The 26,214-nt window shown below is 42.4% G+C and overlaps 1 protein-coding gene across 1 annotated transcript in view; it reads right to left on the bottom strand.

Moving 5' to 3' along the window:
• The window catches only part of LOC130482091 (cytochrome P450 7B1), a 117,539-nt gene extending 104,445 nt beyond the window's left edge, over positions 1-13,094 (bottom strand). The window contains exon 1 of the mRNA XM_056854906.1: positions 13,009-13,094. Coding sequence (XP_056710884.1) covers positions 13,009-13,094 — 86 coding nt within the window. The remainder of the gene's footprint in view (positions 1-13,008) is intronic.
• Positions 13,095-26,214: the final 13,120 nt, after the last annotated feature.

Raw genomic sequence — 26,214 nt, 5'->3', positions numbered from 1 at the left:
AAATTAGAATGTAGTCAATTGACTACATTGACTATGTTTACAACAAGTGTCTGAAAGGGGGTACGAAGCCGCCTAACTGGCGGCTCCTCCCCCCGCCCCCGGAATGCCCCCCTGCGCTGGCATGGCCTCTCTACGCCGTTGCTGGCACCATGGAGAGGCTGTGCCGGCGGAGGGGAGAGGCGTGGCTCCGCGGTGCTTGGGCACCGGCGGGGCCACCCTCCCCGCCGGTGTAAATAAGTGTAATCTCATGATTACACGCACTTACGCCAGTGGCGGGGTCAGGCCGCCTCCTAAGAAGTTTCAGGGGGGGGGCCTCAGGAATTAGTCAAATGATTTCAGCAAACCTCCTCAGAGATTCCGTTTTGTGTGTAGAGTTATTACTTTCCACCTAACTCTTCTGAAACTTTCCACTCAATTCTACTAGAAGTTCCTTCTGCACCTTCACCCAACCTTAGCCACATTCTACCATACTGCTAATAGCAATTAATATCAATTACGCTAACAATGAAATAATGAAACACTCTCACAGCTAAGAACACCTCCCAAAAAGAGATTAGGAACAGTGCTCAGCAAAAACTAGATTCGGTCGTCAAACACCTCAGTACTAAAACATGCCAACTATATAGTCCATCATAAGTTACAACAAACTTCACATTTTCTTGTATATCCCAGAACAGAAACTTGTACAGATATATTTGCACAAAGCCTTGTATTAAAGGGCTCAAAAGTCACCACGTGTTCAAAAGTTACTCATCCATATGCCCACACATACTTATGTTACTCATCTGTGGCGCCAAAAGAAAAGAGAACTCAAATTCTGGCCATCTGAAGAAGATTCTTACTCACTTAAGATGACAAGATAAATAGCTATTTATAAGGCTCATTATTTCCTAGGAAAGCTGTTAAAATCATAGACGCAGACATATGGACCTTATTGTTCTGCTTTAGAACACGTCTCCTGAAGTCTTATTGTGCAACATGTTTTAACACCATAAGTAATGATGCAGCATTATCTTGATAAACTTGATGCTTTCAGAAAAATAATGCATGAAATTTGAGGTCAAAATCTACTGTGCAAACATTTTAATTCCACTGAGAATTCTGAATGACAAGGCATCTTAGAACTTTACTAGATTAAAGAAATAAGCAAATAACTTGTAAAATATGTCCTCAAAAATTGGGAAAACAGCTCCTCGGTGCTACATAAATACACAAACACCACTCTAAGTGTTGTTTCATGAGCCACTTGAAATTCAAAACCCACCTTCTGTAAAACGCCAACTACTGACCAATCCTAACCTTTTGGCAGCCGGGGACCGTGTGGCCAAGGCACTGCCGTGGCGCCTCCAAAGCTGTTTCACAGCCGCTGAAAGGTTTTAAAAAGCCTTTTAAAGGTGTGGTTTTTTTATTGGGGCTTTTCGCCCCATAGAGGACAGCGATGCTGCGCTTGCTAAAAAAGCAGGCGCAGCAATGTCGTTTTCCCCACTGGCGAGCCGGGCCGAAAGGGGATTGGAAGCTGCCTATAGGCAGCTCCATTCCCCGGCACACCCCAGGAAAGACACCTCTCCTAATGAAAGCTAAGAAATAAGATCAACAGCCCATTCCTGAGACCTGCAGTGGCCAGGGTTTATCAGTAATGTTTGAAAACAGTAACATGAATGGGATTTTGGAATCTGTCAATTCATACCAGCCAATATTTGAATAAGAAAGAATTTTCACAGAGATAAGACAAGCATCAAGAAACACTGATTGTAGAAAAGAAAAAGAAAAAGGAAAGTTAATGTCTGCATACAGGATGTTCATGGGTGTTTGCCCAAGCAAGCCCTACAGCCTTAACTAGATAATTAAACAATCATATTCACATCTCCATGTGGACGAGAATTTCAGTAACTGACTTCATAGACCAAAATCTGCTTTCAAAGAGGTTTTAGGAAGGGGAGGATTAGCCCTTGGGGTACTGGCCCAATGTGCTTCCAGCTGCTGAACCAATTCAGAATGCTAACGTTAGGTGCAAATAATGTCCACAAGCTTCCATGGTCAACTGACATAGGAGATCTTCTGTGGAAACCTTCACTTGATAATACACTAGTGTCTGCAACAGTAGCTATTTTAAAATTAGAGTCTATACTCGAAACTTAATACTGCCAAGGTTTGGACAACGGTTTGGAGCAAGAGAGGGTCGTTTCCATATAACAGGCACCTTAAATATGATTTCTGTACCAAAGAATTATTATTTGGAAATATATAATTCATAGAATTTACAGCACTGCCTATGATTTTATCAGCCTGTCTTTATGGATGCACTTTGATTCTGTAAAAGGCTTACGAAATCAACAAAATAAAAAGTTAGCTCATGAGAGAGCTTTTCCATCAAAGATGAAACATATGCAAACTATTGAAAACAGGTTTCACAATATCCACTGGTTGCCTTGGGTAAGTAACCACTTCGAACTTTCAGTTCTTCCACGAGAAAAATGGAAATAACTGTCACCTACTGAGAGGACTGCTGTGAGAACAAAAGCAGTAAAGAAGCATATAACTGAAAATATCCTTCATCTCTGGCCAATTTTTCCTGAGGTAGGACTCGTTTGAAGGATTTCCCTAATATCTGAAGATATAACTCTAAACTGTAGCCACAAGTGAAACTTTAGTCAAGGCCTCTAAGTGTAAACTGCAATGACTAAAATCTAATATCTGGGCCAGAAACAGGCCAGCAGGAAACAAAAAATTCTACTGTATGTGAATGATCATGAAAAGGCACTAAGCACTATACATAAAAGTGATATGGCAACAGAACCTAGTGTTTTCTAAGCAATACTTTCTCTTTTTTGCTATTAACATTTAATAATCCAGTAAAACCTTCTTGCTATTTTCATTTCAATTAGAGACATCCAACATCCTTTTAGATATAGAATTAGTCATTTGCCATTTACATCCTTCCTATGAATGGTCCATTTGAGGCTCTGAAGATGTTATGAAACAATTTAAAGGTAAAACAGCAGAAGCGATCTTGGCTCAGAAGTAACGCAAATCACCCAGACGCTCTCCAAAGAATGCGAAAACATATAAAGAGGATTTCCAAATGTGCACACTAAACCAGAATGAGGCAATGGTTTATCTAACTCATGCTAATACATCCTGAAATGATTATCTATTCATGGATTCAATGTTAAAGATCGCTGGCACATGCCGAACGAAAACAGAGAACATGAAGATAATAGGTAACCAAAAATGCATCCCTTTTTATTGAAACCAATCAAGCTGTTTATAAGGCACCATGGGACTCAAACTGAACCTTGCATTAAACAGGCCCTGACACCTCAAAACTTGTTCCACAGGACTAGCTGCAGTATAAAAAGCAGAAAGAATCTGGAGTGTGTTCATTCCAACAGCACGGTCTGAGCTACAATGCCCACTATAGAATATGGTGGGGACAATCAGGACACCTTGGGCTTATGAAAACCTGGCTTGCAGACTTCAATGTGGACACCTTGTCCCCTGAATGCAGATCTAGACAAGACTAAGCATAAACTTGCCCCTCCCCGGTTGCTGTACCTTGCCTCCAACCTCAGACCCTCATCTGACTCCTTGGGAAACCCAGCCCTCAGCCTGATTTTGACCTTACCTCCTGCATGTGGCCCTTGGAACGTCATCTGACTTCTTAAAAAGCCAGACTGTAGCCTATTTTGACCTTGGCTTTGGCTCCTTGCACCCCTAGACTAAAACCTGCTCCTTGAAAATATTACAAAACAGTGTACAAGCTTTAGAGATTCCCAAAACTCTTCATCAGGCTGGATTTTTAGTACCCCCCCCCAAAAAAAAAAAAAAAACAGGGGAGGGGGGAATAAATGTTTCTGGGCCTTAGTCAACAGCTTGAAAGAATCTTAAAATGGAATACAGCTGTGTTGTTGCAAACTTAATTGGTTACATAGAGTTGGATGTAGAACAAGTTTTGGGATACACCAAAGGTTACTGGAACATAGTACCAAAACAATGGCCACACACTTTCAGAAAGCAAGCAATTGATCAACAGCTAATTAGTGCCGATGCTGGGCAGAAACATCTCATTAACTGCTGGCTTACATATTCTCAAAGGCAAGTAGACTGCAAAGCAACTTCTTCCCATACAAATGCAGCTTCAGTTTCTAAAGGAATGACAGTGCCCAAAGATGTCATGCTGGGGCAGCTCTCCATTCCACCTGGGCAACATCAGAATGATATCTGTGCTATCACTGCATTCGCCATATTAGCAGGCATGTTTTCACTCATAAGGCCGAAAACGAGTAGAGCACCCCTTCCACAAAAACCCAGCATCATGTGACATGCTCTCCACCCAACAAGGCATCCGCAAACAAGCAACTGTATCCTAATCATCGCAACCCAACAATGATAGCAGCTTCATATGCACCAAACCTAGAACAAGGTTTTGTTTAGGTAGGAAACCAATTCAGCGGTTTCTACCAGTGGAGGTGTTCCTGGGATTATGCCCATCTGTTGCAATGCATATCAAATTCTCTTTCCTAAAGGAATAAAACTTCCAATATATAGTGACAGCAAGACTTCAATAATTCACATGTCACTAGTGTTGCCACGGGTCTCATGCTTATGTGTTTGGTGAAAATCCCATCTGTATTTTTTAATTATGAGATTTCACACTATCCATTCTGATCAATGAGAACTAAAGTAATGGCAAATTATTCAGCATTAATAATTGAATGACAGCGTTCTGCAAAGGGGAAGAGCTAGCAATTACATGAGCAGCACCAAGCTGGTGGAGAACGTGGGCATGTGCATATTCTTATTCCATTAGTAGACCCAGCACAAGTGTTTTTCTTTCCCTTGAAAGTATACAGGTGAAACATGCAAAGCCTTTCTTAGCTGCAGAGGCCAATCTTGTTCATGTGTGCGAGTTAGTTTTCCATAGGGGTTGGAGAGGGTGTTAAAACATTTTTTAAATGTATAACTGTGCATTGGTCTGGGAGAAAGGAGATGATGAATCTCTCCCCATCTACTAACATGAGAATAACTACAAAATGAGAATGAGAGAGTAAGATTGTTAATGGAGGAACAGCCTTCTCAGGCATGCACACCTTCTCCAGTATCTGATGCTGGCCATGCAGTTGCCAACTCTTCTCCTTGGGTTCTAAATCAGAATGTGTTAAATCAAGGAACCCCAAAGCTGATAATAGCAGGGGAGGACTGAGCACCTAGGTACACAGGTCACCTGCATGGTTTTATATGATTGGGCTCTGCCACTTAGAGTAAAGCTTTACATAAGGTCATCGCCACAATTGAGTTTGTGAGCAGATCAGACCAACTCTGACATCCTGACAGCATTTCGCTTGGCCTCCTACTGTCTTTCACTGGCCCAATCTCCCTTCTCTTCCAACCCTGTTGAATGAAAGGAGATTTGGCTAAGCAGCATAAGGCATCACAGGCCAGCCCCACCAGGTAAACAAAAATGACACATTGGTATGATATTCTGGTTGTAATAATGATTACCATTAATGCTAACAGATCAAAAATGGGTTTCCTTTGCTCAATTACTGAGGTCTGTTGCAAATTCTTGTGTAAATCTCACACACATCCTTCTTCCTTCTCTCCCTCCTCCCTTAAACCCCCCCCCCAAAAAAACATAAGCAACCAAAATGATTAAGGAAGTGAAACACTTTCAATACTAGGAAAGACTAAAGAGTTTGGGACTTTTTAGTTCAGAAAAAGATGACTAAGGAGAAACTTGATAGTGATTTATAAATTATGCACAGGGTTCAGAAAATTTAACCCTTTTCTCATACTACTACATCACTCTAAGTCATCCATGAAATTGATGGGTAGAAGATTCAGGATAGACAAAAATGAAGTACTTGTACTTTAGGAAACTTAGGTAATTTTTTTAAATGCTCTGAAAAAATTCATCAACAGCCATCAGCCATGATGGCCAAATGAAACCTCCACGTCCAGAAGTACCACTGAACAAGTCAGCAGGAAGCAGACATGGGTATAATGTTGCTAGTATGCTCAGTTTGTGGATTTTTCAGTGGGGTAAACTGGATACTAGACAAGACAGACATTTGGTTTGATCTAGCAGAAATCTGTTTACATGTTTGGGTTTTACCATATTGAAAAGCAAAGGTCATTTCTATGAAATCGCCACAGGAACAGGATAGTAACCACCACCTACATACCTATTTGGATATATGCATATTTAATTCAAAGTATTAGGTTTCTTAAATATTTTCCATGTTGATTGTCATGTGGAATGTTTTTTTAAAAATCTAGTTAAAATAGGGTTTAAAATGTAAATAATGACAGAGATAGAGATGCCAAAACAATATGATCTAAAAATTGCTTTGATAGCTAATATTTTTTATTGTTTCTTTTTATACAAGTTTCAAGTATATATTTCTTATTCTACATACATTGTTTGTATACCGTACTTTTCTCATACCCTTCCGTTTCTCCCATCCTCCTCCCTAGCCCCACGCCGTCTCCTTATAATTTTTAGTCTCTTGATCCCAGCCACGGGCACAAAGTCTGGATCTTCCACCGAATGTCTTTTCTTCCTTCCGTTGATATCCACTCTAAGTAGGTCTTCCATTTACTCGTGATTTCCCTGTTCTTGTCTTCCCATGAAGTCTTCTGGAGTATCATCTTGACGATATCCGACTGTATAAATTCAAACAGATAGTTGTGCCAGATTTCTATAGTCCATTTACTTTTATCCTTCCAACCCAGAGCTATTACTGCTTTGCTTGCTAATAACATAGCCTTGAATATGGCCTGATCCCTCTTGTTTACCCCTGAGTTCCCTGTTGTGCTCATTAACATTAGTTTAAAATCTATGGTTAAGGATACTTTACATGTTCTCCTTATAATTTTTAGTATTTGTGTCCAAAAGTCCCTAACCTCTGGGCATTCCCACCACATGTGGGAGAACCATCCCTTAGATTGTCTACAGTGCCAACACATGGGGCTTAGTCCTGGGAATGATAGCTAATATTTAATTATAATAATAGATATTACCTATAAAGTATTTTTACTGTCACTTGAGGGGATCTTTTGGAAGTATATTCCTTTCTTAGCTTTACTGATGATATCACAATGTCCAAGCGCACCTGCTCCATAACTGTGGACATCTTACAGCCAGATGGTACCAACTTTTAACGCCTGATGACCCTTGCCAATTGAGTACAGCAGCTTCTACAGAATAAGAATCCTGACAGTGCTGAAGCTGGACATCCCTTCACTGGGCATTTAAAAGGGCACATTCTCTCCTTGAAATGTCTGTATCCTGAAAGTAAATTCAGTATTCTGGCAATAGATAGGGAAGAAGATACAATTTCAAGAGGCAGGGAAGAGAAATAGATGAGAGACACAGAGCTACTAGTCCTCATCTAGCCATCCTTCATGAAGTTAGAGTAAAGGTACAGGTGACCCATGGGGTGACATCACATCCCGAAGTTTACTAGGCAGACTATGTTTACGGGGTGGTTTGCCAGTGCCTTCCCCAGTCATCTACACTTTACGCCCAGCAAGCTGGGTGCTCAGTTTACCGAACTCGGAAGGATGGAAGGCTGAGTCAAGCTTGAGCCGGCTACCTGAAACTGACTCCCGTCAGGATCAAACTCAGGTCGTGAGCAGAGCTTTTGACTGCAGTACTGCAGCTTACCACTCTGCCAAACAGAAAAACAATTATTAATTTATAGAATTTCCAAGTCATCTTTCATAAGGGCCTCGAGGTGGTTTACAAGAAAATAAACAATTCCATGTAACACATTAGACACCACAATCACAAAAGTGATTGTTACAACAACAAACGTTACAACAACAGTGGCCCCACTCCTGGTATTTAATCCAATTCCACAGAAGTCTTCACACTGGACCAGAAGGCCTGTCCGGATTACACTGTTCTTAACCTAGTGCCTATCAGAGTCCTTTTTTTTAAAAAAAAAAAGGCTAATAACATATTTATATCCTGTCTCATTTTCTTAGACTCAATGTGGCTAAACAAGAACATGCAAACATAAAAATATCAACAAGAGAAAAACAATGAATTTGCTTTCAGAAAGCAGAATCATAATTTGTCACAAAGAAGAAACTGATGCTATAAAACATATAGTTTTCAGAATTATATTCTTGTTCACAGAAATGGTCTTTTAGAGAACAGTTTTAATGTTTATAAAATAATTTCACTTATATTGTTTGAATACAATTTGACATAACAATCCTAACCTGGATGGCCCAGGCTAGAGTGATCTCATCAGATCTCACAAACTAAGCAGGGTCTGCCCTGGTTAGTATTTGGATGGGAGACCTCCAAGAAAGTGAGGGGTTGCTATGCAGAGGCAGGCAATGGCAAATCATCTAAACAGCTCTTCCCTTGAAAACCCTGTGGGGCCACCACAAGTCAGCTGCGACTTGATGGCAACTTCCACCATCAATCCTAGATATTTGTGCTTTAATTTGTTGACTAGATATCACTGATGTGTACAGAACACGCTTATACTGTGTGTGTGTGTGCATGTGTGTGTGTGTGTGTGAAGTGCCGTCAAGTCACAGCCGACTTATGGCGACCCCTTTTGGGGTTTTCATGGCAAGAGACTAACAGAGGTGGTTTGCCAGTGCCTTCCTCTGCACAGCAAACCTGGTATTCCCTGGAGGTCTCCCATCCAAATACTAACCAGGGCTGACCCTGCTTAGCTTCTGAGATTTGATGAGATCAGGCTAGCCTGGGCCAACCAGGTCAGGACACACTTATACCACACAGCCAAAAATATTTTTTGATCAGCAGAGATGCTGAAATTGAGCAGGTATGAATGTTGTGTAATGTTCTTTGAAGTGAACTTGCACGTTGTCTTGCACAATGCTACTACGAAACAGGGATAGCAACCATTACAAAAGACAAAAATTATCTCTATTGGCCAATACATACATAGGTCCTGTGAAATAGATGCCTCCTTTTCATCCTCACGCAGAGATCTTTTGAAATATTAGTTTTCGACGTGCCATCACAGACTGCGCCAAGTATAACACAGAGCTCTCTGAGTGGGGCTGCCAGTACTTTGGAACGCACAGCCTCACAAGATCCAACATGCCTGCTCATTGTTCTTTTTAAGCAGTTATGGGAAACTTCTCTAGTCCACTGAGCCTTTTTAAGTTGAATTGGTTTCTTTTAGTTATGCTGCTGCCTTTATTCTTATAAGCTTTAAACCTGTAGTGATCAAAGGTTACATTCCATTCTAATTTTGCACTTTAATGCTTTATTATAAACCACTTTGGAGGCAGCTAGGGTCAAAGTGCCAAATGAAAGTTTAAAGCTAAACCTTCACATGCTCATAAGGTTAGAGTTCGCGACAGCCAATATGCTAATACCTTGTACTTGCTTAACTTTTTGAAATATCTGAACCTGGTCACTGCTGAGCTCATATTAGGCTGGTCAGATGCTGTCTTTTTCAGAGGACAGTCCTATTTTTTAAAAGCTGGTCCTCTGAGATGTCCCAGTGCCATAAATTTGGATTAAGTGTTGTTTTTGGGTGAAGAAAGTTTTTTTTTTTAATAAACATTTGAGTAAGTCAAGGAACTGTATTAGCACATGCAAACTGGTCATACTTTCGTTCTATAAGTGGTGTATTGGTTAAGACCACTGGTTTGGAGCAGTGAAGTCTGATCTGGAGAACTGGGTTTGATTCCCAACTCCTCCACATGAGCGGTGGATGCTAATTTGGTGAACTGGATTTGTTTCCCCACTGCTACACATGAAGCCAGCTGGGTGACCTTGGGCCAGTCATACTCTCTCAGCCCCACCTACCTCACAGGGTGTCTGTTGTGGGGAGAGGAAGGGAAGGTGATTGTAAGCCGGTTTGATTCTCTTAAGTGGTTGAGAAAGTCGGCATATAAAAACCAACTCTTCTTCTTCTTCTTCTACTACTACTACCAGCACAATCCTGAACAGTTACACTGAGGCTCACTAACTTCAATGGACTTAGAAGGGTGTAACTCTATTTAGGATTGTGAAGAAGAATTATGGTTTTACCAGGTTCAATAGAGCTGCAGCCATACCCAGAGAGAGATCCTCTTAGAAAAAATAGATTTTAATGTATCGATACATGGAGAAATCAATTTCCTGAATTCTCAAATCATTTCAGTCTTTGTACGACTTATATAGACAGTTAAAGGGTATGTTTCGTTGCCATGTTTACATTTGAGAAAGCATCATTTCTGTGTCTGTGAAAATCAATATTTCTAATGTTTAAACAAAAAAACTCTTATTTTCCCAAATTCATGTTTCCTTAAAGCTTGGGGTATCAAAGTACCCTCTGACCCATTAATTATGAATACTTGTTTTCGATATTCAAGCATTTTAGAAGCTACTGTGTATGTAAGTCATAGCTGACTAATAGCAGATTCTTAAAAGAGACAGAGAGAAACTGATTTCTTTAAACTTATACTTGCTTTTCTTAAATTCCTTACAGTTCATTTTCTTCATTTCCCCAACAATTACACTGTAACTTGGATGGTGCGTTGGCAGGGCCGTCTTAACTGCATTATAGGCCCCCGGGCAAAGCAGTACACTAGGGCCCCTACACAACCACTTACAGGAATAAAAATGTAAATGGTCAATAAAACTAAAGATATATTTATTGGTACTGCCAACAAAATCAGTGTTTAAACATTTAAAAAAACACGCTGTACAGCAAAGACTAATCAACACAAACGTTTGAACAATCGAACATGAGCCTTGAAAAACACAAACATTTCAGCATATAAATGATGGCCTCCCCAACCTGATTTGGGGGTCCACTGTTGACCAGGCTTGTTTAGTGGCTGCAAACGAAAGGAAATGCCATCTTGTTTTAATGTATAATGAAAAATGATTTTAAAGTATATGTTATTATATGTTTTAACCTACGTTTTAGGATTCTGATCTTGTTGTGACCCACTCTGAGCCGGCTTGTCGGGAATGAGGGCAGCATAGAAATGCAATAAATAAATAAATTAAAAAACCATACAGACGGAGATGGCACAGTATGAATTATTTATTATTAATCAAGTGTTCTACACAAACATTTGTGAAATTTGTTTACAGTGAATTGCTTTACAACTGGCTTGAAGTCAATGGTCCTCAGGATGTCATTTTCCATACATGGGAGTAAAAGCCAGTTCAAACGCTGCTGCCCCACTGTGCTGCGAAGCTGATTTTTTATAAGTTTCAATTAACATTAATATTGTTCATTATCTTTAGTAAAACACATGCTAAATATGCATTTCCCAATAACAAATATTTATGGTTTAGTATAGTATGCATTTATTCATTGACAGCAAGTCACAACATGCATAGATTAGCATGGGGCCCCTATGCTTGTGGGGCCCCTGGGCACCTGCGCAGCATGCCCAATGCATTAAGACAGCCCTTGCGCATTGGTTCCACATAGCTTTATTGTTTGGACAAGACTTAATTCTAGAGTTCGGCATAATAAAAGATCAGGCAGAGTCTTCCACATGAAGCTGCCTTCTACTGAATCAGACTCTTGGTCCATCAAAGTCAGTATTGTCTACTCAGACTGGCAGCAGCTCTCCAGGGTCTCAGGCAGGGAGAGGTCTTTCCCATCACCTACTTGCCAAGTCCCTTTAACTGGAAATGCTGGGGATTGAACCTGGGACCTTCTGCATGTGAAGCAGAGGCTCTACCACTGAGCCACAGCCCCCTCCCATTTCCCACCTGAGGCAAGAAGCAACAACCTGAAATGGTTGGGGAGGCAACCAGGAGCATACCTTGAGCTTTTTGGAGAATTCCCTCGCCTGGTTTTGTTACCTATCCCTCACCTTAGCCCGAAAATGCAATTTTCCAGATACCCACTAAGCAGGCATTACCGAGGCTTCAGTTTCCCCTTGGAACGAGTGAGGAGAGAGTGGCTCTAGCCACTAGGGACCCGGGCCGCCGCTGGTTTCCATATATATTAGTGCTTTTATACTTTTTCATTAACATTATCAAAGCATTTAGCAATAAAAAAGGAACTCTTAACACGATTCAAAGTTAATTCCCAGTGGGTCGCTGTGTTAGTCTGTCTGCAGTAGTAGAAAAGGGCAAAAGTCCAGTAGCACCTTAAAGACTAACAAAAATATTTTCTGGTAGGGTATGAGCTTTCGTGAGCCAAAGCTCACTTCTTCAGATTAGATTATCTGAAGAAGTGAGCTGTGGCTCACGAAAGCTCATACCCTACCAGAAAATATTTTTGTTAGTCTTTAAGGTGCTATTGGACTCTTGCCCTTTTCTACGATTCAAAGTTGTGTTGTTGCTTGACTCATAAAGTTGGAAGGGTCCCCCCCAGGGTCAGGGTCATCTAGTCGAACCCCCTGCACAATGCAGGCATTTCACAACTGCCTCCTCCCCACACACACACCCCAGCGACCCCAGCTCCATGCCCAGAAGATGCCCAAGCTGCCCTCCCTCTCATGAACTGCCGAAGGTCATCGAACCAGCATTGAAGTGGCTGGTTAAGCAAGAGGATGGGCTTTTTTTTCTTGGTAGTGAAATGCAAGATCTAGAAGTGGTCCTAAGCAAGAGGACGTGCTTTTTTGGGGGTAGTGAAATGCAAGATCTAGAAGTGGTCCTAAGTAAGAGGACGTGGTTTTTGTTTTTATTTTTTTTTGGGTAGTGAAATGCAAGATCTAGAAGTGGTCCTAAGTAAGAGGACGTGGGTTTTTTTTTTTTTTTTTGGGGGGGGTAGTGAAATGCAAGATCTAGAAGTGGTCCTAAGTAAGAGGACGTGGGGGTTTTTTTGGTCGTGAAATACAAGATCTAGAAACTTAATAGCCACTTAATCACAGCAATGGATTTGCTTCAATAAAGGGACAGAACATCCCCCCCCCCCCCAAGCCTACTGGCAACCGCAGCTGGGGGGGGGAGGAGGAGGTTTGCTTTTGTTGTTGTTGCTGCTGCCGCCGCTCCCCCGACTCCAGGGCTCTCGCCCGCCCGCCGGCGGCGCCTTCCAGGCCAGCTCCCCTTACCTTCTCCTCCTGCCCAGGGCGCAGAAGGCCCAGAGGGCCAGCGCGGTCGCCAGCGCCAGGCCGAGCGCCAGGTCGAGGAGGCCCATGGCCGGGTCTGGCTGCCGCTCGCGAGCCTGCCCTCGCCGCCCTCCAGCCCGCCGCCTGGGAACTTTGGCGCGGCCCGCCCGCTTCCCGCCTTCCCAGCCGGGGAGCCACGGTGGGCGGGCCCAGCGGGGACACGCCCACGCGCCCACGCCCACGCCCCCCCCCCGTCCCCGCAGGCCGGGCCCGCCTTCCCTGGAGGAGCTGGACGCCTGCCCGGGGCTGCCAAGGAGGGAGCGGGGGAAGCTGCGCGCGCGCAAGGAAGGAGGGGGGCTCGTGCCAGCGGCCGGGTTGCAGACAGGGGGGAAAGGAGCGGCGCTGGGAGGCGTTCCTGGAGAAAAGGGGGCTCCGTGGACAGGCAACGCCGAGATGCGGCTTGCTTGAGATGCTTGCTTGCCCATTGCACCGTCGACGGATGCTGGCCTAACCCTTTTCGGGACAGTTTCCACAATTTGCTAACCTTCCTTAGTTCGGCTGGGTTGAGTGCTTTTGGAGCAGATATTGGGGAGGATCTGGGACTACCTATTCGGACGTTTGGTGTGTGTGTGTGGGTGGGGGTAGTGCCGTCAAGTCGCAGCCGACTTACGGCGACCCCTTTTGGGGTTTTCGTGGCACGAGACTCACAGAGTCAGTGCCTTCCTCTGCACAGCAACCTTGGCCTTCCTTGGTGGTCCCCCATATCTCTCTCTCTCTCTCTCTCTCTCGCTCTCGCTCTCGCTCTCTCGCTCTCTCTCTCTCTCTCTCTCTCCTCCTTTATTCCCTGTTTCAGCCAGGATCGAACGCATGCGTTTTCGCCTAACGTGCATTCAATCCTGGCTGAATCCTGGCTGAAACAGGGAATAAAGGAGGCTAAAGCAACTGTGCATTTTCACTCTATCTGAACTAAGTAGCTGGGGGAGCAGGGTGTATTGCGGGGGGGTGTTTCTGATAGAGAGGTTCTACCCAAACCCCTCCTGGTCTGTAGATGTGGGCTCTTTGGTTATTTAGTGGTGAGAGGAATGCTGCATTTTATTATTACCTTCCATATGCCGTGACTGAGTTCTGAAACTGAGTTCTGAAAACAATTACAAGTCAATTCTGCAAATACACCTAACCCAGTAAACTTCATTCTTTACCCTTGGCCTGAGAAGATAAGAAATCAGTGTTCTGTTGGATGTGCGTAAACAGCTGTTTCAGTAAAGGTCAAGGTAGGCACCTGGTCATTACTGACCCTTGGGGTGACGTCACATGGCATTTTCTAGGCAGCCTAGATTTTTATGGGGTGCTTTGCCATTGCCTTCCCCAGTCGTCTACACTTTACCCCCAGCAAGCCAAGTACTCATTTTACCAACCTCGGAAGGGTGGAAGCCTGAGTCAACCTTGAGCCGGCTACCTGAACCCAACTTCCATCAGGATCGAACTCAAGTTGTGAGCACAGCTTTTGATTGCAGTGCTGCAGTTTACCACTCTGCACCGGGGGCTCCTTGTTTATTTAAAGACCTCTTTATTTAGGCAGTCTTGTTATAGTTAGCATGCCTGTTTAGTTTTGCTGTGTGTTTTAAGCGCCATCAAGTCCCTTCTGGCCTATAGCGACCCTATGAATTAATGTCCTCCAAAACATCCTATCCTTAACAGCCTTGCTCAGGTTTTGCAAACTGAGGGCCCTGGCTTCCTTTATTGTATCAATCCATCTCATGTTGGGTTCTCCTCTCACCTTCAACTTTTCCTAGCATTATTGTCTTTTTCAGTGACTATTGCCTTCTTATAATGTGACCAAAGTACAATACAACAGCCTAAGTTTAGGCATTTTAGTTTCTAGGGACTGTTCAGGCTTGATTTGATCTAAAACCCACTTATTTGTCTTTTTGGCAGTCCACGATATCTGTAAAACTCTCCTCCAATACCACATTTCAAATTAATAAACTTTCTTCCTGTCAGCTTTCTTCTTCATCCAACTTCCACATCCATACATAATAGCAGGGCATATTATAGTATGAATTATCTTGGTCACCAGTGTCATATCCTTATACTTAAGTATCATTTCTAGCTCCTTCATGGCCGCCCTTCCCAGTCTCAATCTCTTTCTGATTTCTTGGATGCAGTGGCCTTTTTGGTTGATGATAGAGCAAGGAATAGAAAATCTTGAACAATTTCAGTTGCCTCATTGTCAATCTTGAAGTTGTGTCATTCCTCAGTAGTCATTGCTTTTGTCTTCTTGATGTTCAGCTGTAAATCTGCTTTGGCACTTTGTTTTAAACTTCAACAGGAGGCATTTCAAGTCTTCACTGTTTTCAGGCAGCAACGTGGTGTCATCTTCATATCTCACATTGTTAATGTTCTTTCCATCAATTTTCACCCCACCTTCATCTAAATCTAATCCAGCTTTCCTCATGATATGTTCTGCATACAGATTGAACAGATAGGGAGATAAAAGGCATCCTTGTCTGACACCTTTGCCAATTAGAAACCATTCTGTTTCTCTATATCATGGCCTAACAGTAGCCTCTTGTCCAGTCAGATGTTGTGGCACACCCATTTCTTTTAAAACCAACCATAGCAAGACAAAAGATAAAAAATTTACAGCCAGTCAAATATTAAGGGGAAATTGGTATAAGATATTTTATTGATGGTATATCACCCTTACGGATATTGAGAAAATAGATAAAAATTATAAAGGGAAATGTTGGAAATGCAAAAATGGTTGGATGGTACCTTCTATCATATGTGGTGGATTTGCAAAAATACAAAAAAGTATGCTACTGGGCATCTTGCCTAAAAATCTTCCCAAAATGTTGGAAGAATTAATTCAAATATATTATAATGGTGGCCAGAGTTATATTTGCAACAAAATGGAAAGCAGAAGATTGTCCATGTCGGAAAGACTGGGAAAGTATGCAGCAATGGTGAAATCAACAAGCTATGTGAATAGTGGACCATTTTAGAAATTTATGCTTAGATTTAATATTATGGTTATCACCACTCAATTTTTATTATTATATCACCATTTACCGTTTATTATTATTGTCATTACCATTCATTGTTTATTATATTATACGTATCTTTTTCTTTTGATGAAACTGTATTATGTTGTTCTGTTTCTTTTTTTCTATCCTTTTTTCTTTCATTTGCAAAAACTAGCCTAGGGTCAACCAGTAGCCTTCGTAGCTGAGTAGATTTTTGAACCCACATCACCCCAGTGCAGTGGCTATCCATCTCAGTGGGCTATGCCTGAAGAACTTCTCTCTGTGTATGGTATTTTGCCTTGCTTCAGCTTCAGGCTTCCCAATATTGAGGTGCCTAATGTGAGGAGTTTTGCAGCTTTCACATAAATAGGTTATTAAGATTGTACAATGGAAGGAGAATCTCCCAATCGTTGGAATCTAAGAGCGCAATCCTAACAAGAGGTACTTATCTCAAACCCAGGGTCGGCACAGCCAAGCACAGCAAACCAAAAATGCCTCCTCCAAGAAAACCCCACGGAATTTTCCATAGAGTTCCATGGGGCTACGCCTGCCTTTTTGCAGGTGTGACTCTCACCTGCAAAAAGGGGTATTCCTGGGGCAAAAGAGCTTTGGGAGATGACTAACATCAGCTCTGCCCCTGGAAACACCCCTTTTGATGCCACTGCAAGCCTCTGTGCCTGGAAAATAGTGCCAACAAGGCTGTGTCAATACCTGAGCCTCACACTGCCACGTGCCCCCCAACACCAACATTAGTGCTACTTTAGCCGGTGCAAGTGGCACTAATGCTGGCACTGGGGTAACGCTGGCTCTGAACCCCTTTCGCTCCCCCCCCCATTTGAATTGTACTGTAAGAGTGTTAAGATCCCCCCCCCAGGTATTTTCTTCAATTATATATGCACATTTGGGGTTCTGCGCAGGAAATACTAGAACACCCACAGTGCAGGCCACTGTTTTGCTGCAGTTAGAGGAACAAGCCTGACCTTGGGGTGTTTTTAAATCAGAAAATGGGGTACAGTGCCAGCAATCCAAGCTTCTAGTCCTCAGTTATGGCTGGAGGGCTCATAATAAAACACCCTTGCTGAAGCTGAGAATGCCTGGATCTACTCAGTACCTGAATGGGAAACCTCCTGGAAACCCTATGTATGTCCACTTGAGTTCCAGGGTGAAGAAGGGGGAAGATATAAATGTAATAATAAATGGAGGTTGCAGTGTTTCTTTATGTTCTCTACCATGTTGAATTTCTCTGGCTTTATTCAAGCTGGAAGTTATGTTTCCAGCCTCCTTTTGCACACTGTCATGTAGGAGAGGTGTATTCATAGCTACAAGTAAAAATGGATACTAGTCATGATGCATACCTATTATCTCCAGGATCAGAGGAGCATGCCTATTATTATATTAGGTACTTTGGAACACAGGCAGCAAAATGCTGCTGCAGTCATCTTGTTTGTGGGCTTCCTAGAGGCACCTGGTTGGCCACTGTGTGAACAGACTGCTGGACTTGATGGGCCTTGGTCTGATCCAGCATGGCCTTTCTTATGTTACCATTCTCTGTCAATTACCAACATGTATGTGCATGGACAAATTCCTACAGTCATCTTGTACTTACTCTTAAAGTCATCCCCACAGCATCAGAATAATAATTCCAAGTGATCTATATTTTTATTTAGACAATTTATAGTCTGCTTCTGTTTCTGGTTTCAGGTGTTTTTATAGAATCATAGAGTTGGAAGGGATCACCAGGGTCATCTAGTCAAACCCCCTGCACAATGCAGGAAATTCACCACTACCTCACCCCTAGTGACCCCTACTTTCTGCCCAGAAGATGGCCAAGATGCCCTCCCTCTCATAATCTGCTTAAGGTCATAGAATCAGCATTGCTGACAGATTGCCATCTAACCTCTTCCTAAAAACCTCCAGGGAAGAAGAGCTTACCACCTCAAAGCACAACTCCGTTGTTCTTGTTGTTGTTGATGATGTTTTTTGAGAAATAAAAAGAAGTGCTATGTTTCATTTAAATCCCAGTATAGGCTTTATTTTTGACCCTATCATTGGCATATCATAGCATTTTAAAGAAGAAAGTTGAAAGTGAGGGGTATTGTGGAATTCTGTTTACAAACTGCTGTTTCCCCGTATTCCTTTAAAGACCAAAAATATGGCTGAACATCAAAGAAAGACATACAACAGATTGAAGTCGGCCAGTTTTCTAGGCAGGGACGGGGCCTCCTAGTCTCTTGGCACAGAAAAAGGCCTGGACTGGACTGCAAGAACAATGGTTTCTATTCTTCAGTCTCAGAAAAAACTTCTCCTCTTCTCCACTTCTTGCTAAAGATATTTTGGCTGCTACATACTGGAGTTGAAGCTGCTGCTGCTGCTGAGACATGTTGGAGAGGATGGGGCTCACAGCTCTTTAGAATGTTTGTGGTTCATTGAATATTTTAGCAGGCTGCCAAAATTCCCCCGAGGAAGAGAAAAGAGAGAAGGGAAATGGAGGTTAACACCTTAACACTTGATGTAAACCTGAATGAAATGTTGCATGGAGAAATAACTCTGTCGAATATGTAAAGGTCAACTGCAAACAAGCAGCTGAGTGAGAGCTTCAAATATTATACTTCAGGGAAAGCGTTTTTTGTGATCTAAATGTGGCTTTTTCCAGTTCCTGTTAACTCTACCCCATTCCCAATCTAAACAACAATTTTCTTTATCCGTTCGTTTTATTTACTTCATGTATCTTCCCCTTCCCTCTTGTTGAGACTTAGAGCAGATTATAGAGTTCTAAAAGCAAATGCAATGAGGGCCTGTATAATATGTAACGAAAGAACAGCGCAACTGGATCACACAATTAAAGAGCAATGAAATAAAAGCGGCACAAATCATCCAATGAACTAGATTTCACAACTAGGACTATGAAACATAACAATGTAGTATAAAGGGGGATGGCCAAATCAGTTTTGCCATGACAGTCTGTGACCAACAATCCAATTTCACTGGTTTATATTCTGCTCAATCAAATATATAGTCCAAGAGGCTCACCAAATCTGAATCAAATGCAAAGACCATAACATTTTTAACTAAGACATATTTTGGATAAAATGCAGCAGCCAGCTTGCTTATTAAGATCCCCTTTTCAGGCCCTGCTCTCTGTGATCCCGCCTTAGGGTTGCCAGGTCCCTCTTCACCACCGGCAGGAGGATTTGGGGGTGGAGCCTGAGGAGGGCGGGGTTTGGGGAAGGGAGGGAGTTCAATGCCATACAATCCAATTGCCAAAGCGGCTGTTTTCTCCAGGTGAACTGATCTCCATCGGCTGGAGGTCAGTTGTAATAGCAGGAGATCTCCAGCTAGTACCTGGAGGTTGGCAACCCTATCTTGCCTACAGAGGTGAGTAGGGTGGTAACTAGATTCAGGGCATTTTCAGTGGTGGCACCTTGCCTTTGGAATACTCTTCCTCTTGAGGCTTGACTGGCACCTACCTTATCGTCTTACAGGCCAGGCCAAAAAAATTTCTTTCATGCAGGCTTTTAAGAATGAGGTTTTTATCATTTTATCTTGAAAAATTCTTGTACAGTTAAGTTGGGCTTGCAAAAGAGACCTTCCTATAGGACTGTTTCCAAATCAATAAACAAAAAAACTGCAAAATCCAAATATTAAAGGAAAGGAATGAGCCAAAAATAAAATATAATAATTTTACACCAGCTAAGGCCTTCCTATAGATAAGGACCTTGTTGCAATACTTTAAAGGGGGGCTGTATACAGAAACTAAAGCAGTTTTCCCTGCTTTATAGCTTTATTTTAAAAAAAATACATGCATAAGCCTGTTTTTCTTCCAGACAAACAGGACCCTAAGTGGGTAACAGATTAACTGCCCATTCCTGATCTTTCAGCAGCCGGGGATGGTGTGGCCGCGGCGCCTCCGTGGCACCCCAAAGCCATTTCCCAGCCACCAAAAGGATTTTAAAGCCTTTCAGAGGCTTTTTAATTTTTAAATAGGGCATTTTGCCCCATTGAGAACAGCAAGGCTGCACCTGCAAAAAAAAAAAAAAGCAGGCACAGCAACGCTGTTCTCCCTGCTGGTGTGCTGGGCCGAATTTGGATAGGAAGCTGCCTACTGGCAGCTCCGCCCCCTTGGCACGCCCCGGGAACACCCCTGGCGTGGGCTTTGCGCTGGTAGGATGCCCGCGGAAGGCTCAGCACTGGGTAGCACTGCTGGGCCTCCCCGCCGGCATTGGGGCCACTCTGCACGGAGTAAGTGGCACAGGCGCCAGTGCAGGGGGCCCAAATGCAGGTGCAGCCCCTTCCTGGCCTCCAAAGGACTTTTATCCTTGAGGCTCAGGAATGGGCTGCAAAAGCCCTATAAAACATCACACTACCATCAAGACATTGCAACAAATTGTTTAAAAGTTCAGTCTTACAACCCTGTCAAGGCTGCAGAAGAAATGGGGCCTTCTTAATTTCTCTTCCACATGGCTAGAATCACTACAGTGAAAGAAACAACAGAATACACCTTTGCAGGGTCACGGATAATCAGCAGGTGCTGCTGAGCGGAATGAAGTTGCCACATGGGCTCATCTTTAAAAAGACAGCCCGGCAGGTATGTAGGTCCCAGGCTGTGAAGAGCTTTAAAGGTAACCACCAGCTCTTTGAGCTGGACTCGGAAACCAATAGGCAGCCTGTGCAAAAATCACAAGATAGGAGTGGTACAAACCCTGTGGTCTGCCCCTGATCAAAGGGATCCTACATTTTGCACCAGTCACCGTTTCCAAATTGTCTTCAAAGGCAGCCCTATAAAGAATGTGTAACAATAGTTTATATGCGACCAAATATTTAAAATTTCCATGAGCCATAAGTTGCTACACCTCTTCATTTTAGCCTCAGCGTTTGTTGAAGTTTTGTCCTGGTTTTTAATTAGAACACATAAATTGTTTGTGACTTTGAATTACACCCTTCTAAAAAATTTCCTTTTTGGCTGCGCTCCTGGAGCCGCTTGTGCTTCAGGAACCTCATAAGCGTCAGTGGGATTTTGCCAATCAAAGTGCTCCTAGGCTAGCTGCCTTAGAGTTCAGAACTTAAATTGTGCCTAGCAAAAATGATCAGCGTTGTTTTGAAATATTCAAATGAAAGTATTCATGGCAGAAATCACCGAGGAATAAGATTCTGCACCCCTTCAGGGCAGCACACATGCGGTCTCTCCCTGTACGCTGTTTTGAAAGTTTACCACAACAATTGCAAACAAAAGAAAAAAAAGAAGTGATTTGTGTTTTGGGATGCTCATTCATTTTAGGAACTTTTTTTTTAAGCAACTGATAGAAATGGGCTGAAGCCAGTCGTGTCTGAAATGGAACCAAACGCCTCGAGAGCAGATGGCCTAGCATGTTCAGCAAAAGTGCTGCCTGGAAATGTGAGGCATTCTTCTCTAATGAAGAACCTCAAGGACTAGCCTCTCTGCTTATCGTCAACCTTTGAATGTTCCCCGTTCCCTTATTCTCCCCGGCACTATTGCAAATGAGGAAAAGCAAGCAGCCAAAGTGATTTGAAAGTCATATAGTATTTACCGTTGTTGCCCTGTACAGTTAGAGCTGGCTTTTGAAAACTGCCAGCAGTTTGAACTCTTAACATAATGAACCATTGTAGGATAACATGAATACTTTTAGAAATAGTTTTGGTCTGTACGTTTTTTTCCCCCGGTAGGAAATTAGAAATAGAGGCTTAGGGTTGCCAACCACCAGGTAGTAGCAGGAGACCTCCTGCTATTACAGCTGATTTCCAGCCGATAAAGATCAGTTCACCTGGAGAAAATGGCTGCTTTGGCAATTGGACTCTATGGCATTGAAGTCCCTCCCTTCCCCAAACCCCGCCCTCCTCAGGCTCCGCCCAAAAAACCTCCCGCCGGTTGCAAAGAGGGGCCTGGCAACCCTATGGAGGCTCCTTCCAGAGATTGTAATTCACAATATTATTTATGTATTTATTTACAAAACGTATATGCCGCCAATAGAGACCTACTCAAGGTGGCCAACAAAAGGGTGGATTGTGTATGTAATGCTGCATAGGAGATCTCCTGCTCATGCTCCTGCCAAACAGTCTGACCTGTTGTTGGGGGTTGGAGTATAGAAGGTCAACAGGGATTCGGTCCATCCCAAGAGGTGATGTTATTAATTGGCAGAGTCAAGGAAGCCATTAAATGTTTCCTCTAAAAAGTGGAAATCATGTTTAAATGAGGGAAATTAAAAAGAACACAAAACTGTAAAATAAAGAATGAAAGTTGATAAAGCAAGTTCTGGAACGTGAATTGGAATAACCAGTGGCTTCTCCCAATCTGTACTGGGACTGGTGCCATTTATTCATAACTGATCTAGAGTCAGAGGTAAGTAATTTGTAGCCAGGTATACAGATGATGCAAATGTATTCAGGACAGTGAAGACCCAAGCAGATGGTGAGAAGCTCCAAAATATTAGGAGAGGAAATTGATTGTTAGTAGACTCGGTGCAGATAAAAAGAAATACTATTTCCCACAACACATGGAATTAATTACCACAATATATGATGATGTTCAGATAGGATTTCAAATAGACAAATTAATGGATGAATCAATTAATATTAACCATGACAGCCAAGTTGGAACCTCCATGTCCAGAGGGAGTATGCCTATGAATACCAAATGCTAAAGACAAAGGGGAGAACTGATATACTTATGTAATCTTTACCAGAGATGTCTATGGTTGGCAACTGTTAAAAATAGGATTCTCGAGAGGCAGCGTGCTGTAGTGGTTAAGAGTGGTGGTTTGGAGCAGTGGACTCTAATCTGGAAAACCGGGTTTGATTCTCCACTCCACATGAGCGGTGGACGCTAATCTGGTGAACTGGGTTGGTTTCCCTACTCCTACACATGAAGCCACTTGGGTAACCTTGGGCTAGTTACAGTTCTCTTAGAGCTCTCTCAGCCCCACCTACCTCACAGGGTGTATGTTGTGGGGAGGGGAAGGGAAGGTGATTGTAAGCCAGTTTGGTTCTTCCTTAAGTGGTAGAGAAAGTCAGCATAAAAAAGCCAACTCTTCTTCTTTTTCTAGATATACTCTTGCTCTGATCCAGCAGGTCTCATTTTAAACATTATTTCTTTAGTGCATTTTTACCCCACCTTTTCTTCAGTGAGTTGCACCAGTGGCACAACAGATAATGCATCTGACTACAGATCATTATTGGAGCATACAAGAGAATTTCAGAAGAAAATCAGCTTTTGTTTCATAGATTACAGCAAAGCTTTTGACTGTGTGGATCATGAAAGTTGTGGTTGTTCTAAAAGAAATGGGTGTGCCACAACATCCGATTGTGTTGGTGTGCTACCTTTATTCTGGACAAGAGGCTACTGTTAGGACAGAATATGGATGTGTCACTGGTTACCAAGATCAACATAATCAATACCATAGTGTTCCCCATTACTATGTATGGGTGTGAAAGTTGGACAATGAAGAATGCTGACAGGGAGAACGTTGATTCATTTGAAATGTGGTGTTGGGTGACAGCATTTTCCACCACTACATGTTATCCTTCCCATGTGGTTCAGCGTCATCAAGTGGGTGTCATAATGTGGGTATTTGAACCTAGGTCTTCCTGGTCCTAGTCCAGTATTCTAGCACTTTTTGCCAGCAGGGCCAGCTCTATTTTATTGTGGGCCCAGGAAAGAGAACCACAATGTTATCCCAAGCAAAATGTCTTCCTTATACTAATCACAGTCTGGGAGCTCAATCAAGAGGATGATGTACAGATCACACGAGGTCCAAAGCTCAGCTGATTGACCCCAGTCTAAGGCAGCTACCTGATCTTACCAGATGCTGACACTGTCTACATGCTAGGGCTACTGCCTCTTCCCAGTCAACACTGAAGAATGGAACCAGCACCAGTTGTATGCTCACTCAGCTATTCTACAGGGGAAGACAAGGTAGCCATCCTTTTTTTCCTGAGACATATCCTGGTCCCAGTTGAATAAAATCCAGCTGTTGTCCATAACTGATCTTGGTAGGGGGTTTTTTGCCTCTACCTCTCTATGTTGTTCTGCTCATAATTGAGTATATTGAGTACAAAAAAATGTTACTTTGCAGGAACCTGTCTTCAGGTTTGTGCTCAGGACAAATTATATAAGGCAATCACAAACTGACTGGAGCTAGTGGACTCATTTATGTAACTCACTGTAGATTGAAGGGGTGGAAAAGGAAAACAAACATTTTCTAATAAATTAATAATGTTGCTTAATTGAATTATCACAAGTCTGGAACACTGCAGAACCAAGTAGATTTGGGATATATTTTGAGTGTGTTCTGCAGTAGAAGAGGATTGAGCAGAACAGAAAGTCTACAAATGGTGCTGTAAGAATCCTGCTCATGGAATCATACTTGGAGAATTACATGGATAGCCCATTGTGATGTAACGTTTAAACATGTAGTTATTCACTTCAAGAAGTTATAGGATGAAGGATAATTCTGTATTAGCAAACACAAACTTGTGTTAAATAATTCCCGTTCTCAAACCAAAACTCTTCCCTGTTGTCACTAATTTCTGAGCTTTCACATGCCACACATCTTTAAAGCTATATATATATATATATATATATATATATATATATATATATATATATATAATGCTTTTGTAACTTGAAGTTTTAAAAGTAAGGAAAGTTTAGGTGAGATTCCCAGAAAACCAAATTTTGTAACATATCCCAGATTCTGCCCTTTGCTGATCAGCTCACTAAAGGCATGGATGGTTCTTTTCCTTCTTCTTTGTGATTACCAAACCTTCTCCACTTACAAATGTTATCTTAATAATTTCCCCAGCTTGTGCAGCTTGAGCTACCTTATGTCGACTGTTTATTCTTATTCATTGAAAACATTTTTATACTTCATTTGCACTGCTCAAGGTGACTCACAATTAAAACAACATTAAAATAAGAATAAAATCCAATAGTCTAAAATTGTAGAATTCAAAACACCCAGAAGTTCCCAAGAGATGAACACCCTGCAGGATGAAGAATAGCTTATCTTTCCAAAAACAGACAAGAGAGGAGTTGCTTGGAGTATTTCAGAGCTGGGGGCACAGAAGTAAAGGGCTTGTTATTCGGCATTTGTTCTTCTCTCAAACAAGCAAGCTTTTGGAGCAAGGCCTACACCACTGATGGAGATTGTAACACAAATCCATAAAGAGCTTTTAAGTAAACAGCATCTTAAATTTGACCCAGAGGGCAACATATAACCAATGTTTTTGTTGGAAATCTGATTGCTCCCTCCTAGATTTGTAAATAGCTCCCAAAGGCCATATGACCCTCATATGAAGAACAACCACTCTGAAGTGAATAAATATAGGAGGAGCTGTGGACTCAGGGGTATAGAACGAGCTTTGCAAATACAAGATTCAGTCCCTTTGCAAACAGAATGTTCCCAACATCTTTCTAGTATCTTGATTTGAAAGGATCTCAAGTAATAGCTGTTGTGAAAGACATTATTCAGCGTGAGATTCTGGATACCAATTGCTAGGCAGTGTAGAGAATGATGAGCTAGATAAACCCATTGGTCTGACTCTGTATAACACAGCTTCATGCGTCCAAATATTAGAGGCATACTACATGATACATTTTGGCACTTTTTTAAAGCTAGTTTGCCCATGTTCCTTGCTGCCACACAGCAACGGCAGGGAACTGCTCCTTTAAAAAATAAAAAAAAGCCCAAATGTGGCTGGAAAGTCATTTTGCCTATTTTGCTGCTCCGTGTGCACAGATACTCCAAATGGAGCAGCAAAACTAGCAAAATAACTCCCCCCTCCAGCACAGTTTTGGATAAGAAAACTGCTGAAAGGGGGGAGGAACCTTCCTCTCCCTGTGGTGCCAATCTTAGACTGTTTGAACTCTCTCTTTTTTAAAATAAGCAATTCCCTGCAGCTGCTGTGTGTCTGCGGGGAACACATGCCAGCTAGTATAAACAAGTGAAGAAATGCATCCTGTAGTTTGCTTCCTAAACTTCCTATTCATGCAAGGATAGCTGCGTGCCCAACAGTCATCTGTATCTTAGAGTCTTGCAATAGCATCTCCTCTCCATCTAGCCCTGCCTCTAGCATTCCCAGAAACCTGTACTTCCAGTAGTGGCGGCTGCTGCTGCTGACACACAGCCTTTTTCACTTCCATCAGGAACCCAGCAAGCAAGAGTGCGAG

This window comes from Euleptes europaea, chromosome 8 (assembly GCF_029931775.1).
Source record: "Euleptes europaea isolate rEulEur1 chromosome 8, rEulEur1.hap1, whole genome shotgun sequence".
NCBI lineage: Eukaryota > Metazoa > Chordata > Lepidosauria > Squamata > Sphaerodactylidae > Euleptes > Euleptes europaea.
This window is presented reverse-complemented; position numbering and strand designations above follow the sequence as displayed.